At 47.4% G+C, this 20230-nt stretch overlaps 1 protein-coding gene across 1 annotated transcript; it reads left to right on the top strand.

The window, feature by feature from the left end:
- Positions 1-3840: 3840 nt before the first annotated feature.
- RP1L1 (RP1 like 1) lies at positions 3841-18810 on the top strand. The gene is made up of 3 exons (XM_072796077.1): positions 3841-4449; positions 10467-10608; positions 12168-18810. The coding sequence occupies exons 1-3, from the start codon at positions 3841-3843 to the stop codon at positions 17285-17287; spliced, it is 5871 nt and encodes a 1956-aa protein (XP_072652178.1). The 3' UTR covers positions 17288-18810.
- The last annotated feature ends 1420 nt before the right edge of the window (positions 18811-20230 follow it).

Genomic DNA, 20230 nt, shown 5'->3' on the forward strand with positions numbered 1-20230 from the left:
GCTTCCTTGCAGGGTGGGTAGACAGTGCCACTTCCTACTCAGGTCCCTGAGCCCAAAACTCCCAAGGGCCATGCTGGGTCCCGCAGGGCTCCTCTACCCCATCTGTGGGTCACCAGTCCAGCTGGTACCTTCTCAGCTTCTACAGGATCAGTCCCTTTGCTTCACACAACAATTACCTTCATTCATCAACTGCTTTCCCTCCCTGTCAGGCTCCATCCTCCCTACCTCTGCTAGAGGGATGGGTCTTTCTAAAAGATTAGGATGACATCCTTGAAGGCTCTTGCTGAATATTTACGCTTTCTTCCTCCACCACAACTTAGCACATAGTCTTCCTACCTCATATGCCTGAGCAGAGCAAGGATGACAAGTGTCTGGCCCTTCTCTGCCCAGATGCTATGGCAACATTGCTAACTGATCACAACTCACAGGAAGCCTCAGCACCTTTCCTCCCATCCTTCCAACTGCCCACCCCAGTGGGTCAGAGTTGGCACCAAGGCCATATCTATTTGGAATGCTGGTCTTAACTTCTTCCTTCTCTGGCTAATCCTTAAGCTGTCCTTGAGGTCTCGACTCAGGAGGCTCCATGTCACCTCTGCCAGGAAGTCTTCCCTGATATGCTGTTCCTCTTAATCTGCTTTCAGTCACACCCTGTGTATAATATATCTATATCTATATATCTCAGAATACTTCTTATGCAACATTTTAATAATATACTTGCTCGTCATACTAAAATGTGACCTTTTTGAAAGTGCATGAAATGCCTCAGTAGGGATCCCTGGGTGGCGCAGCGGTTTGGTGCCTGCCTTTGGTCTAGGGCGCGATCCTGGAGACCCGGGATCGAATCCCACATCGGGCTCCCGGTGCATGGAGCCTGCTTCTCCCTCTGCCTGTGTCTCTGCCTCTCTCTCTCTCTCTCTCTCTGTGACTATCATAAATAAAAAAAAATTTAAAAAAATGCCTCAGTAATCTTCATATTTCCCGGACCCAACACAGAGCCTGGTATACAACAGATGCTCAGAAGTCTTGATTGTACACAAATGAGCGAATGAATGGGTGATTGAATGAATGAATGAAGAATAACCTGGTCGTGCCAGGTTGTTTTGAAGGTGAACGAATCAAAAGTTCATTAAGCCTCTTTGAAAAAGAAAATCAATTTGCTTCTCCCTTCCCCATAGCTGCAAGAGAAGGTCATAGTTCTCAGCAACTTGCCAAGAGATGAAGTTGAACCTGTTTGTTTCAGTCAGTGAGACTGGAGAGAAAGCATTTGCCTCACCTTCCCGTGAGGAGCAGTGTGAGTCATATGTGCCCTCACCTTTCATAGTGCACTGATCTAGGCCACCCTGGGTCCTTCAACTCACTCTCCTGAGTCCTAAAATTTTTTCTAACTTATGTGCATGTGTATGCACATGTGTGCGCATGTGCGTGTCTGGGTGTATACTTACGCATGTCCAAGCCACCTAGTTATATGCGGAATCTTGTCAGTTATTTGAGTGCAGGTGCATTCAGCAGGGGATTATCAATATTTTCTCTCCACTTCTCTTGGTGCCATGTTCTTGGTCTAATGTTGGAAAGGAATCTTCATGGTGAACTGTGGCTGCTACTAGCCTGGTCTTTAATACTTTGGATCTATTTCTCTTTGTATTCTCTTTTTATTTCAGAAACCCAGTTGGAGATTGAGAATTCCAATTCGAAAAGATATTATTTCCTAGAAGAATGCCAAAAGAAAAGGGCAGTTTGAGTGTATGTTGCAATGTTACACTTTTATCTGGATCCTCAAGGAGCTACAGAGTGGTCTTTGCCTTTGATTAAGACCAGGTTTCTGCTTTCCCGGTGAATGCTCTCCTTCTTACTGCAGATCTGCTGTCTTGGAGGTCTCTAGAGAGGCCCTCTCTGTCTAGAAATGGGCTGCAAGGAGCAGAAAAGCCCTTGGAGGCAGCAGAATGCATAGGGGACATGCGATGCTGGGAGACATGGTGACACTGGGGGACACAGTGACATTGGAGGACACAGTGACAATAGAGAACACTGACACTGGGGACGTGGTGACACTGGAGGGTATGGTAATGCTGGGGGACACAGGCACCCTCTTTCCCTTCTCAGTGCCTCAGTAAGGGCCAAGAAGGATGCACATGATCACAAGTGAAAATGGAAGTCAGTGGGAAGAAAAGTTAGTTCTGTAGGAAGACACTCCTGGGTAACAGCGTCTGGCTGCTGCAGGGATATTAGTGAGAGGTTTAAGAAAGAAGCTTTAAAGGGATTAGTTGGTAGGGAGGAGTTTGAAGAAGCTAATTATAAAGTTTGTACCAGAGATGAGAGAGGATTATAAGGCCTCTTTGTGCACCAAGATTTTGAAAATGAGAGAAGAGTTCTTTTCCCTGAGATCAGTGGGGATAAATAGAGAGCAAAGGTAAGGAAGGGAGGTATGAGAACTGCTGAGCCATAAGTGGGGTTCAGGGCTGCAGCAAGGAAGACCATGTTTACTTGCAGTGCATACATCTATGAGGGTCCTGCTGTGGTCTGAGCCACGTGGAAGTGGCAAAGACTCCTCACCTGATCATAATTCATCAAGTGTCAGCTTACTGACAGGATTACGCATTGTTATGAGGCTCTGTGAAATATGGGTATTATTAATCATTTTGTCTTTCCTGGACCTCTGATCTATGCTAAGTGTAGGACTTGGAGCCCTGGGGAATACAGGTTTGCCTCCTAGGCTTGGGGTACGTGGCCAAGAAGGATACAGGCCTGGGATATAGGAAATGCTGGGGGAGCTGTGCTGAAAATGAGGGTTGTCCCAGACTGGGGGGCTGGGGCAAGCTCCACGAAGGAGGGAAGCCAAGGCAGGGTGCAGAAGGATTGGGGTTGCCATGCGGGGAGAGCCATGCAGCCAGGAGGCCTGATGGGAGTGAAGGAGAACTGTGGGAAAGAAGCAGGAGCTGAGGCTTGAGGAGGCAGTGAGAAGAAAGCCTGAGAGACCCTTGAATTGTGGAGTAATGAGCCTGAGCTTCTTCTGCAGATGCTGGAGAACCATTTGAAGGGTTTGTCACATAGAAATGTCCAGGTAAAAACTGGGTTTCAGGACAACTTGGCCAGCAGGTGCACAGAACACAGCATAGCAACCTGGACAAGGAAAGCCTGTGGGAGGCTTTTCCAAAGTCCCGGGCAAGACAATAGGGCTTTCCTGAGGTGGGAATAGAAATGAACAGTTGGACGAATGGGCTTGCCCCTATCAAGACTGGGCTAAGCCCCATGATGATGGCAGTGGGCTGGGGTGCTCTCCCATAGAGTTCATCATGCATCTTTGAAAGACTTTGGAGGGATAAGAGAAGGCGGGAGGCGTTCTTTTTACCACAAAGCAAGCATCACTATATAATAAAGAGAAGACATGGTGGCATCTTCTTTCAATTACAAGCCTCATTGTCTGTACTCCTGTCCTTGAGGAGTACTTGGTTTGGTACCAAGGCATTCTGCTCAGCTGGCCCGAGACACATGAATCCAGAGAGCTGTCAATTCCTCTGGGTTACACATGAGACCTTGCACTATGCAAGGCCACTAGGGTTGCATGTTACAGGTGGGATCCACCAAAACACAGATTATGTCATTGACCTCCTGAGTCACAAAGGTAGTAAGGGGGGGTGGGATTTGAATTCATATCTGTCCCAAACCAAACCTTTGGCCTTCCTTCTATTCCATCAAAATGGATTAACCATTTTGAGAGGTACAAAATTGGGATGGTCAGGAAATAGCTCTGTAACAAATGGGAGAGAGGAAACAAACTCCCTTGGGTTGCTCTCTGACTCCCCTCTTCTTCTGATCCATTTCAGCCGCCTGGGTCTATCTGCCATGAACAGCACCTTGAGAGATGCCCAGGCCCCGAGCCACCGTGAGTGCCTCCTGCCTTCTGTGGCCCGGACCCCCTCTGTCACCCAGATCACGCCAGCCAAGAAGATAACCTTCCTCAAGCGAGGGGATCCCCGGTTTGCTGGGGTTCGCTTGGCTGTTGACCAGCGCGCTTTCAAGAGCTTTGGCGCTCTGATGGACGAGCTCTCTCAGCGCGTGCCTCTCTCCTTTGGGGTGCGCTCTGTCACTACGCCCCGGGGCCTGCATGGCCTCAGTGCCCTGGAACAGCTGGAGGATGGTGGCTACTACCTCTGCTCTGATAAGAAGCCCCCCAAAACACCCAGTAGGCCAGGATGGCCACAGGGAAGAAGTTCATCCGCTCAGCAATCAAGAGATTTTGAAAGTCGGTGTGAGGCACCAGGAACATCCTCTTCCTGCAAGGGTCCTAAGGCCCCAAGGAGGATAGTGCTGGTTAAGAATGGTGACCCTAGATTCCAGCAGACAGTGGTTCTCAGCCATAGAAATACAAGGAACCTGATGGCCTTTCTCAGCAAAGCTTCAGATCTTTTGCATTTTCCTGTGAAGCAGGTGTACACAACAAGTGGGAAAAAGGTAGGCTATTGGAATGTGCTATTTCCTTTAAAAAACTATCTGGACCTTAGATGCAATGCGGGGAGCGGGGGGTGGTTACTCCTTACAGCAGGGCACTGATTGCCCTGCTACTAATTAAAGGTGAATTAGAGGAGTGGAGACATGCAGTCAGTTAAACAAGCAATTATTATTTGTATTTTGGCTACCATTTAGTGAGCGCTTAGTGAGTGCTAGACACTGTGCCTTGAACGCTTTCATTATTTTCTTATCCAATCCTTCTATTAGCTACTACCACCTATTTCAGCGAGAGTTCTGTGCAGAAAACAAAAACTCTTCAAAGTACCTTGAGCAGAAAGTAATCTAACACAGAGCATTAAGGGATTTCTGAATCTTTGGACAGTTGGAGGCATGAGCTCTAAGCTGGATCTACAGAAATAGCTCCCAGGGTTCTACAGGAAGCTGCTAACCTGGCTGAAGCTACTGTGATTTTTGAGTTCAAGAATACTTCTCTGTAGGGCATCCAAGGTTATAAAGCTGGGATCAGGAAACTGCCACCACTGCATCTTGATGCTCTTGACACGTAGGAGCACTGGGGTGCCAGGTCTAGCCGCTGTTGCCTCGACTGCTGTGGCCTCCCGGTGCCCACACATCTGCTTCACAGCAACAACAATCAGAAGCAAGAAGAGATGGTGTCTGCCTCACTTGCTTTCCCAGACTTGATCAAGTGCATCTAATTGATGGAGAACCCCATCTGCATACAGCCCAGACCATGAAGGCTAGAGAATATAATTTTTTGCCTTCCCAGCTTCTGCAGAACATAAATGTACACCATAGGTGGGCAGGATGGAGGTGGCTTGATCTATCCCACAGTCTCACCATAATCTAATCCTATCGCTATTGAACGCTGTTGAATCCTATCGCTATTTTCCCACTACTTAAATTTACGAGCAACAGCTACAGCAGCATGTTCCCATCTAAGAGTGTAGCTGTCTTTCCTACAATCAAACATATTCATCTTCCCCTCAGAATCACATCAGCAATATACCGTCCATCCTCTAGGCACAAGCCTATCTTTTGTAGCCTCTGTCTTAAGATTTAACTATCAAGTCCACAGCCACCAAAATGTCTTATATGAAGTACTAGAGGGAGGTAAAGGCAAAACAGAAAATTGATTTGTGCCTAGCAGAGCTGTGAAGAAAACTAGGTTATCCTCTGCATCGCCATTGATAGTATGAGGTTTCCTTCCACTGTCCATTTCCTGTTCCCTCTGCCCTCTGCCAGCACCTCAGCTGAATGTGGTGACGGATATGGAGGAGCACTGGACCACTTCCACCACCTAAATTATGGTGCATTTACTATGTGCTAGTATGTGTTACATCATTCTTGTGGACTCTGAGCCCTTGGAGGTCCTTCCTGAGCTATTGTGGCCTTGTGTTAATTTTTACCATTGAATATGGAAGCCACAGAAAGCACCCAAGGGATTCCTGGGCTGTAAATGACTTTTTCCATGACCCTATTTGCATAATAGCAGCTCTATTGCCCCTAACCAAGTTTGAATAGGATTCAAACTCCCATTCTTAGAGACCCATTACAGAATCAATCACCCCATGCGACACACAACTCCCCTTGTTGCCTTTTGGTTCATTGTTGCCAGGATCCTCATATGGCCAAGTGACTGTCTCAACTTTCAACTTCACGGATCCACTGTCGTGTCTCCTGGTGGGAACATTTTCCCTTGCATCTAGAGACCTTCAAACTAGCAGAGCCTGAAGTTGTTGGGATGGGAAGTAAAATGTTTGCAGCTAGGTCATAGGTGTAATAGTGAAAGGAGCTGCTTGCATTTCCACCCCTTAATTCCAAAGGTACCTGTTGTCTGTGGAGAAACAGCACTGTACTATATGGTGGTTACCAGTCCAGAGCACATATCCCGTCCTGCAACATAATGCCTCAACATTGTAAAGTGATGCCTTTCAGCTGATGCCCAAACTGAGCTTCCCATGGAATGATCCACTGTTCTATAAGTTATGCTGCTTTTGGGTAATAGGGTATATGGCTACACGGTGAATTCCATTGGTGTTAGTGCATTGCCTCACTTCTTTTGCTATAAAATCAGTTCTTTGGATAGAAGTAATTTTCATGGATTATGGCAATGATGCATGAGGTCTTCAGTAAGTCCATGGATGGTGATACTGGAAGAAGGATGTGGGCAAGGAAGGAAATATATATTTAAAATTAGTGAATTTAAAATTCCAGTGAATCCACATTGCTTACCCTCCCCATGAGGGAGGTGTTCAATGTCATTAGCTTCCCACGAGATGGCTGGCTGAATACCTCAAGGTTTGCTGCAAACTTGCTCGCAAGTGTTTTGGCACAAGTTTAGCATGGATCTCTGTTCTTGGCAGAGGGTCCCCCTCAAGCAGACTTGGCAGTCAGACCTACATGAATAGGGTAGTTTATATTTCCAGTTCATGTTATTTTGCCACTCTGTTCATGAGCCAGTTGAGCGCACCTTGGGGTGGCTGGAGGAAAAGAATGACTGACATCCATTGGGCAGGTCATTTGTCCACATGATTATCACCTTCTGGTGAGCATTCAATGGGACTCAAATATTCTCACTTAATGGACCCATTCTGGGAAACCCATTTACATACAGATTCTTCTCTAGAGTTCCTTGTCACCAACCCTCCAGTCTTCTTCCTTCCAAGGCCCTATTGTCAGATTGAACTGCTAACTACTGCCTATGCATTGCCATAGAACCTCCTGCCATTGCTCTTTCCATGAAAAGTAACCAATGAAATCACATTGTCCCTTGTGCTTTCCTACCCCACTGCCCTTTAAGGTCCTGCAGGTGGGTCTGTGATGCTGCAGCAGTCAACTTTTGACTCATGTCAGAATATCCTGTGAAACCATCTGAAACACACGATCAAGCATTTTATTCTTCAGTTAACTGGCCATAGGGAACTTCCCCAGGAAGTTGTAGGTATGCAGGCAGGAGAGATGACAATGCAGCAGAAGCGAGTGACCTGGGAGTGGGACTCATGCAATTTACTAATGCCTCAGTTCAAATGAAGTCTGGAGCCTGATCTAGTACATACCACTCCCTCCTGATGATGGAGTGCTGCTTTGACATACTTGCTTTATGGTTTGATGGATCATATAACAGTCATTTCAATTATAGTTCAACAACTAGAAGAATAAGTTTCTGTGCGGGATGTTTGGCTACAAGAGAAAAGAGATTCTTTTACAGTAATAGTAGAAGCATCCAGGTCCTCTGGCCACCCTGAGCTGAGAGTTTAGACCTTGAGCTTGCCATTTTCTTTAAGTCAGAGAAGCTAGCCTACTCCATAGTCCTTGTAGTTCTCATTCTCATTAAAAGGGTCTATCATGCCAGTCAGTGATGGTCAAAGTCTTGCTCTCAGTAAGCATTCATCCTACTATCAGAACTAATCATCCAAAAACCTGTTTTTATCACTTTGTGCCAAAGGCTACCAGTATTCCATTGTGACCAGATTGTCACTGCCTTCAAACCCAATCTGGTCAGATAACTATTCCAAGATTTCTATCCTGGAGGGTCTACTGCCTACAACAACCTCTGATATCGTACATTGAATCAGTCATACCTACAGAGGAAACAGAAACCTCTGTAGGTATCTTAAGCATGAAGAAAATAACTTATACATGTTTCAATTATACATGTATATTGTATACAAAACTTACACATTAGGGGATCCCTGGGTGGCTCAGGGGTTTAGCGCCTGCCTCCAGGATCAAGTCCCACATTAGGCTCCTGCATGGAGCCTGCTTCTCCCTCTGCATGTGTCTCTGCCTCTCTCTCTCTCTCTCTCTCTCTCTCTCTCTGTCTTTCATGAATAAATAAATAAAATCTCAAGATTAGAAAGCTGGAGGAGAGAATAGGCTTGGTTTCTAGAAATAATTTCCAGAGCATCACAGAATTGACCTATCTGGGTGGATTGGATGCCTCTAACATGATCACGCAAGTGGGTCGTTGGGGTGATGTTCCTGGAATAATTGAGTTCAGTATCAGTCCACCATTGTTCTGATTCCAGACCATTGTTCTGGTCTGGGATCAGAGAGGTCATGTGACACTGCTGTCTGTTGATATTCAGAAAGCTGATGATGGGGTACAGGAACAATGAGTGTGGCTTTTGCCATCTCAGCTGCACATGCCCCTTTTCATATTTGACTTTTTTTCTTGTGGCAACAGTCAAGAGAAAAAAAAAGATGGCCTCTGCTTCAATGTCATTTCTCCTAGCTTGTGCAAGTTCATCTAACTGTTGGAAATGATTTCATGGTTAGAATTCTAGCTGCAAGGGAGCCCAGAAAATGTGTGTATAGAGCTGTGTACACTCTGCATTACTGGAAATTACACCAGAAAGGGAATAAAATAGAGGTTGACTAGTTTAGGACATGACATCTACTGCACAACCTCATGAGGCAATTCATGCTATCATTTCCTTTGTATAGGTGAGAAAATTGAGGGACAGAGGTCAAATAATTTGTTCATATTTGCATAGCTAGCAAATGATAGGATTAGTATTAATGATTTCAGAGTCATAAGAAAACTTCTAAATTATGGCACATTTGCTATGTACCAGCATGTGCTACGTGCAGAGTATACTGAGAAATAAGGCAGGGTTCTTACCTTCAATTAGCTACAGTTTAGTGGGTAAGGGGAAAGGGAGACAGCAGGTACAAAAATAAGTTAAATGAATAAAAAAAATCAGTGTATTTTTATATAGACTTACACCAGAACTATTACAGTCTCTGTGAACAAAATGGTCTTATTGCTCCCCAGGGCAGGCTGTGGCATAATTATCAGTTTTTAGGTCTTCAACTGAGTGAACACTCTCAATACACTCTAAGTAACTTTCTTTTTTTTGTGTGGATCCTAAATCTTGACGTTTTTTCTAGAATGGGAGCATCATTTTGCCCTGAGTTCTTTATCTCCCTCTTAGAAAATATGATTTCTTAGAAGTATGACTATATCTATAAATTAATAGATTTGGGTCATGTTTGTATTTTTGTGATGGACTAGAGCTCTAAATCAACAAAGAAATGTACTCAGTAGTTTGAAACAAACTTCTAATTAACTAGATTGAAAGATATGGTATCTAACTAATTTAATGTCATTTGTGGAGAGAGGTAGCAAGAGTTCCCTTTTTCTCATTTCCTTGCTAATGAACACACTCTTCTAATTTGAGAAAATAAAGAAGAACAGATTCAGTCCTTTGAAGATGAAATTAAATCCCCTAACACTGCCAATTACTATATAATGTCATAAATAGTGCAAAGTCTCACATATACAAGGGCCTCAGGTCCATGTGAAATTTTTCTAAAAGTAGGGACCTATTCCTTGGAACGCAGTGAATGCTCAGCATCCAGCCCAGGATGTCCTGGGTGGCAGGAGGGAAAGGATGGCACAAACCTCTGAGCAGGAGCTTAGGGAATCACTGGGGGGAGCCTGTAGAGAGAGCAGTCTTGCCCTTCTCTGCTCCAAAAGGGCTGAAAGCAGAGGCAATGGGCTCAAGATTATACTGGAAAACACAGATTAGACCCAGGAGAGAACTTTGTGTGGGAAAAGAGTGAGATAGTGAAATCATATCTCCTTAGGGAAGCTGGAGGCCTGTCTGCTCTGGTTGCTTTTAAAAAATACATATTCTGGAGAGTGCAAGTGAGGGCAGGGAGGCAGGCCAAAGACTTCTTGAAATGTTTTCCACTTGAGGCATTCAGAAGAACGCCTAGGAACCTCTGAGGAAACCACAGGCCTCATATACCAGGTGGAGGGAGGGGTGTAGGTGGAGAGGAAGGTCATGGTGGAAGGACCTCAGCCCCCAGCTAGTTATGGAGATACTATGGCAAGCGGATAGGATCCTTCCCTTGAATCAGAATTCTGGTATGATATGTGCAAACTTTACGAAAGGGCCAGAGTGATGGGATTCTTTCTTTATCTATGTCTCCCTGGGCAGAAGATGGGTTCTGCATACTGGGCCTCCTAACTCAACACTCTCCTTCTTCAGGTGGACTCTCTGAAGGGTCTGCTCCACAGCCCCTCAGTGCTAGTATGTGCTGGTTACGAGTCTTTCAAACCACTGGCAGTGGAAGATGCCAGAAGATATGGGACTGAAACTTTATCTGGGCAGACTTCAAGAAACAAAACCGGTGAGTTAGTTTTGGCATTTCTCCAAATTTGTTTGCACTGGATGGTGGTTCAGTAGGAGTGGGCATATATTCCTTCTAGATAATCTAAAAAACCTGCCTTTTGGCCCCAGTTCTTGGGTATCCCATTTGTTTTGGGTCACCCTTGCCTTTTCTTCTTTCTTAGTGCCATCGACCTTAATTGGGTTGAAATTTGGCTGGCATGTGAGAGAGGGGAGTCTGGTATTTAAAAAGAACAGGGACTAGAAGATCTTTAAGTTTCTAGGATCTAAAATAAATTTTATTAAGGACCATAGTGGGCATGACATTATGGAGACAATGGACCATCGGTATGTAGCATTTGCATCTTTCAAGAGTCATGACTCCCTTAGACAACAGAAGAAGCCAAATGGACTAAAACTTGTGATAACCATCTATCCTTCATGTATTCGTCTATCTATACATCCAGCTGTATATATCTCCAAAAAGCCTACTATGTGCCAGAGTGTAGGTGTTGTTATTTGAAGACACATTATTTTCAAGGCATAATTAACAACTACAGGTTGAAACTTTCAGCAAAATCATTGGAAATGGACAAATCTGGTGAACAAACAAAATATTATCCTTTGTGAAAAGCTGCTAAGAGATGACAATAATGGTTTTGGTGATCACTGCATGCCAGGTGCTAGAGGTACAAAGGCCTGTTAGCCACAGAGCCTCCTTGGAAGGAGCCCCCAGTCTCATTAGGTGCTTATGGAAGAGCAGAACTTGATAAAACCTTCTGTCCAGACAGATTCTAGGGGGCACATCTGGTTTTTTTTGCTCACCATAGGCTTAGCCTCCACTAGCTTTCTCCTCTTGCCAAGCGTTAGTTCAGGAGATGAAATGAGAAAGTACTAAAGATTTCATTCTTCCTTGGGATCACTTCTCTCTTCCTTCAGTGGCTCTTTTTTCTTTTTTTCAAGGCTAGAGTGCAGGCTTGACTATCAGGGCTTAGTATTGTGTATCCACATCCTTCCTTGCCATCATTTATCAACTCCAAAGCTTGATGAGTGTTAGAATGATAAATCACCACTAATAATTGCAAAGCATTTTTACAGTTTACAATCAGGCACCTATGCAGCAGCTTATTGATTTTGCTTCCTGTGTTGGGGGTGGGCATGAGCAGGGCTAGGAGTTAGCTCTGGCTACTGCTGCTCTGCCTTCCAACTCTGCTGTTTATCAAGAATCTACTTTGTGCTAGCAACTCTGCAGAAAGCTTTCTATGCATTGCCTTGCATCATCAAAACAAACCTGCCATTATTATTTTACAACTCAGTAAAGAGGCTCTGCCAAAAGCTACACAGCAAGGAAATGGCAGCATTGAGACTGAATTCAGATCTCAAGTTCATCTTACTAGATTTTCTGGTTCACAAATTGCAGACTGCGTATTCATTCTAGAATGGTTTCTGCCCTTACTTTGTGGTTTTGGAGGGTGTTTAACTAATGAAAGGCTCATGATTAGCCTTTTTTTCTCCTACCCTGAAGCTTTCCCTAGTAGCTCACTGTCTTTCCTCTTTTCTCTTATTTTCATTGTGTGCCAGGAGGCTGGGGGCCAAAGGCCAAGCAGAGTGTGATCCATTCAAGGTCCAGGTCAGGCAGCCGGCCACGGCAGTGCTCCTTGCTGTCAGAGAGGTCTGGTCTCAGCGACGCCCCGGGATCCCTGCATTGCGCCCAGACGGGCCCTGCTCCTGACGGACACCCTCAGGATGTGCCTGCCCACCCTGGCCCATTGGTGGCCAGTGACGATGTTGAGAAGAAGGTCCGCATGAATGAGGATGGCAGCCTATCTGTAGAGATGAAAGTCCGCTTCCACCTACTTGGCAAGGATGCAGTCCTGTGGTCCAGGAGGGTGGGGAGGGCCAGTGCCCTCCCGGCAGCCAGTGAGGGGGTCCCTGTCCTGGGGGAGGTGGACTCCCTCCACTGTGTGTGGGAGGGCCACCTTGGGGGCTCCTCAGAGCCTGGGGCACAGGGACTGGGGCCCTGTGGGGCAGGAGGATGTGAGGAAGCCTTGGGCCGAAGCCGGTGGCAGCCAGGGTCCAGGTATGAAATCTGGATGAACCCCCTGTACTCTACCCAGGGAGATGGGACAGACTCTCGGAGGAGATCCAGGCTGACCCAACACTCCCATTCCCGGAGGCCCTGTAGCCAAAGGTTCACCAGCAGGAAAAGAAGCAGCAAGGACAGTGTCAGCCCTGCCTCTAGTGACAGATGCCCCAGAGACTCTGAGCCAAACTCCTCATGCTGCTCCAGGTCTCCGGGGAGCAGCATGGGCAGCTGTGACCTACAGTCAGCCTCTGGGGCTATCTCTCAGAGAGGAGCAGGGTGGGAAGGGGGTGACCCATCGGGGACGAGTGAGAGCCCAGGTCCACAGGGAGCAGGGCAGGGCAGCAGGGAGTGCCACAGCCGCCTGAAGGCCCAGACCCAAGGCACAGCTGGTGCTCTTTCTGACTCCTCAGGAAGTGCTGGGTCTCATGAGGAGTCTAGTGAAAGGGGTGAGCAACCCCAGGGCTGCCCAAGCAAGACAAGGGCTGTGACTACTTCCCGGCCAAAGATCACCCAGAGGGAAGGTCTCAGTCCTCCCACAGTGAGTCCCTTGTTTTTGAGGGATGAGGACTCACAGGAAGAGGAGAGTGGACAGGGTACCAGGCACTCTCAGGCTAAGGATAGGTCTGGGATGAGATGGCGCCTGGCTCTACGTCATTTTGGCTCTAGGGACATTGCAGGAAGCTGTTCTCCAGTCCCAGGCAGGAGAAGAAAGCAGAAGGGCCGAGCCAGTGCTATGTCCTTACCCAGCCAAGGGGCTCAGACAGGCCACCCCAGGCATCACCGCCCACTTGACTCACCTGTGCCCAAGAAAATGCCTGGACCTCCCAGCAGAGCCAGGGCCTGCCCAGATGGCCCAGCACCACACCTTTCTGAAAGCTCACCTAGTGCCAGGAACCGGGCCTCTCAGGACACAGGGCCATCCTCCTCTGCCTCTCTTCATTCCCAGTATGCTCTCATTACCCCTGTGAGCAATTCTGAATGTGCTTCCAATTTCTACCCCCCATATTCCCTCTCTGCTGAGACTGAAGGGGACCCTAAACTCAGGGCAAGCTCACCAGCTCCCACACCTTCCAACACATCAGACTCTTTGGGCAACCAAGCTGATGGGCTGGACAAAAAGCCAGGGGGCGACATTCCCAAGCCTTCCTGGCCTTTAGATCCGCCAGGTGGACAGCCTGAGGGAGGGATGCCAGGAGCCCACCGAGGCTGCAGCTGCTCACCCATCAGCACATCCATGTTCCACGGGACCCCCAGTGATGAGACTCATGCCCCGCAGACCTCCCAGCCATTAGGCAGCCAGGGAGTCTTCTCTGAGGTCTGCTTAGAATGCAGCAGATACTGTCCCACTCCCCCAAGGACATGGCCTTTTGTCAAGAAACACGCTTCTTGCAGCAGCAGCTCCAGTGCTGACTGCGGGCCAGGTCGGGGGGAGCTGGGGGAGGGAAAACTTGATATGTGGCGCCCACAGCCCCCCGCCTGTCAGCCAGGGGCCATGGGGAAAGCAGTCAAAGCCTCGAGAAGGGGCAGCTCCAGCTGTGGTCCCAGGTCTGGGAGAGTATTCCAGAAGAAAGTTGCTGGTGGAGGGAAAAGCCTGGAGGAGGAAGAGAAAGATGGCAGAAAGATGCTGCGTGCTCTGCCCCGAGCCTCACCAGACACTGTGGTCCGTGAATGGTTGAGCAACATCCCAGAGGAGCCCATACCCATGAAATGTGAAATGGTGGGTGACAGCACAGATGTGGCAGGGGATGACCCAGAAGGCCCCAAGGAGGATCCCGTTGGCCGACATTCCCCAGAATGTCTAGGGGAGCCAACCCAGGTCAGACAACTGTTGCACGAAGGTGCTGCCAGCGAGAAAGCAGAACCAGATGGAGCCCTCCCAGTGCCTGGTGATGCTCATTCCAAGTCAGGAGAAGGTCTTCCTTGTAGCGGAATTTCACAAGACCCCAGGGAGGCTGGATCAGGCAAAGGGATGGCTGTGGACCGTGGTGTGGGCCAGTGCCTGCTTCCCCACAAGCTCTCTGCCTCCATACAGGTCATGAAGGCACTGATAGGCTCCAAGCAGGGCCGGCCCAGCAGCCTCCCTGAAGTGTCCAGTGCAGTGGGCAGGAGGCTCAGCCGATCTGCCCAGGCCCTTATCACCTGTCTTGCTGGGCTCCACTTCTTTGATGAAGACCTTGGGTCTCCCACTGGCCAAGTGAGGTTCATAGACTCTCCTCGGTACCAGGAGCTCTTGAGCATCTTCCAGGCTCTGTGGCCAGCGTGTGGACTCAGGCGAGGTGAGGTGGACTCAGGCCTCTGGGAGCTGGGCCGGTGCCAGGCTCTGCCAGGCCTCAGGTCCCACGTCATGACTGAGGACCTCACACCAACGTCCTCATCTGGTGTGGATGTCGGCAGTGGCTCTGGAGGCTCAGGGGAGGGCAGTGGACCCTGTGCTATGGACTGTGCCATGGTCCCTGAGAGGATAACACTGCCCTTGAAGATCCCCTCCCCGAGACAAGATTCTAGAACCTCTGAGAACCGAGAGGATCCGGGAAACCAAGAGCCAAGTGGTTCCACAGCCTCTTCAAACTCCCAAGCATGGGCTTGTGCCACCAGAAAAGATGAGGCAGAAAGAAACAGTGGACAGCAGGTGCTAGGCAGTAACCTGGACCCAGTAGTTGACAACACAATGCAAGAAGAAGAGGTACAAGTAGAGAAGAAAGTCAGAGAAGAAAAAGAAATAGCAGAACTGCAAGGAGAGGGTGTCCCAGGATTTCCAGAAGAGGAAACAGTCATGGGACAAGAATTGTCAGAGGCCAACTCTCAGGCTGGGGAAGGTGCACCAGAAGATAAGAGTGTGCAGGAAGAGGAAGCAGGAGACCCTGCCTCCCCCATACTTTGCCCTCCAGGGAGGAAAGAGAAACCCACAGAGCCACCTAGGAGCCTCAGCGAGGGGCATCCAAATGCCAGTGAAACTGAGAGTGACCCCAAAGTTGAGCCTGGTTTGGAGAAGCTGCCCAAAGCAGCTGAGACATGCCATGAGCAAAGCCAGGTCAAATGCACCCAGGGGCCTGGGGAGAAGAGCTCTTCTGCGGTCCGTAGGGTGTCTCTGGACCCCGACCCCCTCTGGGTGTCCAGGTTGCTGAAGAAGATGGAGAAGGCCTTCATGGCCCACCTTGCCAGCGCCACGGCTGAGCTCCGAGCCCGCTGGAGCCTACAGAACAATATCCTGCTGGACCAGATGGTAGCAGAGTTGCATCAAGACCTGGGCCGGCGGCTCGAAGATAGCATCGAGAAAGAGCTCCGGAAGGTCCAGAGCCGGGCAGGGGGCAAGATGCAGGGGCCGGCCAGGGAGGGCCTCAGGTGGGAGATGTCCCTGCAGACAGAGCAGCGCAGGCGCCGCCTCCAGGACCTGCGCCGCCTCTCGGCCTTCTCCAGGCAGGCTCGAAGCCAGGGGCCGCTGGCCCTCCCCACGGAGGATATGCCAACCCTCAGTGGAGCCCTGGGGGCCTGGCAGGTTGGGGAGGCTGAGGAGGAGGAGTTTTGTCCCTGTGAGGCCTGCATGAGGAAAAAAGTGATCCCCACGTCTCCAAAGGACACAATGGAGGCATCCAGGGCACCCATCAAAAAGGCCTTCGACCTGCAGCACATTCTACAGAAGAAGAAAGGGGGATGCATTAGTGGGGAGGCCAAAGAGGCAGCCCCTGAGAAGAGAGGGATGGAGCCGCTTCAGGGGGACCCCTTCGGGACAGGGACTGTCCAGGAGTCTGATAGAGGCCTGGAGCTGGGGTTAGACCAGGACTCTGGGACAGAGGAGGGGGGTGAGGGTGAGAGCAGTCAGACCCTTGGCAGAGAGGGAGACCCCGGAGTGGGAGAGGGGGAGGCATCTGTTCAGAAGAGAGAAGGGAGCACAGGTGGGCCAGGCAGCATCCCAGAGGGAGCAGGTGGGGAGGAGCTGAGCTCTGGGGGGAAGGAAGAAAACACAGAGGAGGGCTCTGGGGCTGAAGGCAGTTTGGAAGGTGAAGACTCAGGAGGAGGTAACCGAAGCCCAGGAGATCAGAACGATGGTGACAAAAGTGAAGAGATCCAGGAAGCTGAAGGCGAGGGGCAGCCAGAGTCAGGGGGAGGAAGGGGAGAAGGAGAAGAGGAGAAAGAAGGTAGCCCTCAGGTCGACTGGGGCCAGGGCCAGCCAGGTGAGACTTCTGGAAACAGCAGCCCAGACCCAGAGGGGAAGCCAGCGCTGCCCCCTACCACAGGTGCAGACAGCCCCTGCCCAAGGGCAGGCTGGAAAGCAGGCCTTGCCTCCTCCAGCGTGGCGTCTCTGGGAAACTGCTCTCAGCTCTCCCAGAAAGGTTCGGAAGAAAAGCCCTTGAACGGAGACATGAGGAGCATCGAAGAGGAGTCCGAGGAAATCCCTGGTCCAGAGAGAACAGGCACAGGCATGTATCCAGAAAGCTCCACTTCTGAAAAAGAAGGGGCCCCCTCGGGCCCGAGGACTCCAGAGCAGGAGGCAGGCAAGGCCTCTGGCCTAGAAGCTGAGAAGGTAGTTAAAACTCTTGCTTTCACAGAAATGGGGTTTCAAAACCTCCCCGTGGACCGGACAGATGGCTTTGGCCAAGATGACTTAGATTTCTAGAGACCCAGCTGCAAAGCCGGTCATGAGTCTGTTTTTATTAATATTTTGTCCACGGACCTGAGCGTGTCTCGGTCCCCTGGAGGTGTACTAAGAACATGGAGAAAGACCAGGACTTGCCAAGGACACAGCCTCACCACGCTGTCCCTGGCTTCTGAATTCTGCAGCTGGCCAATCCCATGCACGGTGTGACGGAGGGTTATGTCAGATCTGCCCTGTTATCTGAGGTCAGCTGGACCCCTCCATTTTCCTGCTGAGCCCAGAAGGATGGAACTGACTGGAAGTGTTCCAGGAGAGTTTTTGTTTGTGTGTTTTATTTATTTATTTATTTATTTATTTGCTCTCATTCTTTTGCCTATTGATCTGCAGTTATTTTTCTCCTTGGCCTCTCTTGGCATTCACCTCGTTCGACTTTGAGGTGCTTTTTTCTAGTCTTGAATATATTTGGTGACTCTGCAGATGTGAATACTTAGAAGAAATGGATAAATTCAGGGGTCATTGGATAAAATTTTTTCTCAGCCCAAAAGTCCATGTAGATTTCCTTTATTCATGCATATATGCATGAATATACGTATTGGCAATGGAAAAAATTGGGAAAGGAAAGAAAAAGGATGAAGAAGGAAAATTATCACCCGTGGTCCCATCACTCAGAGATGACAAATGTTAGCAGTTGGGTATAATTCCTTTGCATTTTTTTCCTAATGATTTAATAGTTGAGCAAACCTTTATACACTTTTTTTTTGATTTAGCAATATAAGAATTTGCCCGATTTATCTCAAAATCTTCATAAAACTATTTTTTTCATAAAACTATTTTTGATGCCTGAATAATTTATTATGCAGATTTTACCTCTTCATTTCCCTAGTGTGGACCATTTAGATGGGTTTCATTATTTTATTTTATTTTTCTTAACATTTTTCTGCATGGACTGCAGATGATTTCCCTAGAATAGATTCCCAGGCTTGGAATTACTTAGCCAAAAATATCAGCTTTTTTAGGCTTTTGATATCATGCTGCCAAATTGCTTTTCTAAAGGTCTGTACTAATTTACATCACCTGGCCCACCACACGCTCATCAGTGTTTGGTATAACCATTAAAAATGAGAAATCTTTTACTAATTTTATGGGCAAAAAATAGTACCTGATTTTAATGAGGTACTATTTTTGATATATTTGATTGCTAGTGAGATTAAAGAGATTTCTACATTTATTAAAAATATATTTGCATATAAATTTTATGTTTATGCCTTTTGCCCATTTTCAACTGGGATCCTAGATTTTTTTTTGATGAATTGATTTACATGTGCCCTTTATAATTTTTTGCTAATATTCTATTTATCATTTTTTGAGGTTAAAAAAAATGCCCTTTCTCTGCATCCTTCCACAAGAAGCCTTGGACCAGGCTCTGTCTGAGTAGGGAGCTTCTTTGACCGATTCTCAGCAGTGTTCTCACTCATACACGACATTTTATGTATTTATAATTATTAAAGTGGAGGTTGATGCTACAAGGACAGGTATTGCTCTCTGGTTGCTTAAATGTAAATATTAATAAAAAATAAGTAAAAATAAGTAAAAAATTAAGATTAAGTGAATGTTGGGTATAGGCTGTGTCCTCATGCCTGCAGTCACCTGGTTCTGTTTCTGCAAACTGGAGATGTTCTTAATAAAATTTGATGTGTTGTAAAGTTTTCCGTGGAGGTAATTCTTTTTTTTTTTTTTTTTTTTAAGATTTTATTTATTTTTGGGTGGAGAGAGGAGCAGAGGGAGAGAGGCAAGCAGACTCTATGCTGAGTACGGACCCTGACTTGGGGCCTGATCCCAGGACCCTGAGATCAAGACCTGAGCCAAAATCAAGATCCAGATGCTTAAATGACTGAGCCACCCAGATGCCCCTGTGGAGATGAAATGTATATATATACATATATACACATACATGCACTGGTGCCCTAGCCAGAAGCCCTCAGCAGAATAGATTGCATTGTGAGCTTTGTTTAAATGTGGTGATACACAGAGTTGTCTGGAATCTGTCACTACTAGTTGATATGATCTATACACCATGCACTTCTTCTGTGGCTTGAGAAGCCCAGTCATTCCCTAAGAGATATTCCAATCTTCCTACTTCTTAATCTGTTCTGCCCAAATGATGAAGACAGCCGTCCATGGCACTCACTGACCTGGCATTTCATTAAAATGGCACTGTCCATCTCTGATCATGAGAATGCAATGGAAAAGAGTAAGGGATTTAGAGTTGCATGACCTATAGGCTCAAGTTCTAGTATTAGCACCTCAGCTTCAACATCTGTGAAAATAATGTTTTCCTCACTGCATTGTTGAGAAGTAGATGAGAACATATGAAACTTCATTGCACTCATGTTGGGAAAATAGCAATACTTCTACTAGCACTGCTGTGTTTTTAATGCTTGTTATGTGTCAATTATCATATTAGATGTACATGACCCCCATACTCTTCCCAACACGTTTGTGAAGTACGTAAGTGCACGTTGTCACCCCCATGTCACAAGTGAAGTAACCAAGGCAGGGAAGACTTACATAAACTTCTCCAAGCTCAGGAAACTCCTTAGGAGCAAAGCCAAGATTTAAACACAGATGTTTCAGAGTCTGAAGTCCTGTCCTTCCTCCATTGTATCATATTTTCCTCATTTCAATTCAGGCCCCATAAATAAATAACTTAACTAAAGGTGATCAACACTTTGTTGAATGAACTTACTGCAAAATAGTTAAGACTTAGAAAAGTAAATTAGATGAGATTGCTTTGCTCAACTGATTGTATTATGTCCTTAGTAATGTTCTACTTATACACAGATATCGAGAGCTGGAGATAAGCTAGTTTTATAAAGCTCAGTTAAACTGGAAAATTATCTCTCTGTGAGATTCTCTTTTTAGTTACAAACTCCCTTGCCTTAAGCTCCCAAATATTTCTGCCCT

Source organism: Canis lupus, chromosome 24 (genome assembly GCF_048164855.1).
Source record: "Canis lupus baileyi chromosome 24, mCanLup2.hap1, whole genome shotgun sequence".
Lineage (NCBI taxonomy): Eukaryota > Metazoa > Chordata > Mammalia > Carnivora > Canidae > Canis > Canis lupus.

Bases quoted from the DNA above. Each gene is read 5' to 3' on its own strand.
- RP1L1 (XM_072796077.1), top strand. From the start codon at position 3,841: ATGAACAGCACCTTGAGAGATGCCCAGGCCCCGAGCCACCGTGAGTGC. The intron at 4,450-10,466 runs GTAGGCTATTGG...CTCCTTCTTCAG, and splicing joins ACACAACAAGTGGGAAAAAG to GTGGACTCTCTGAAGGGTCT. The intron at 10,609-12,167 runs GTGAGTTAGTTT...ATTGTGTGCCAG, and splicing joins GACTTCAAGAAACAAAACCG to GAGGCTGGGGGCCAAAGGCC.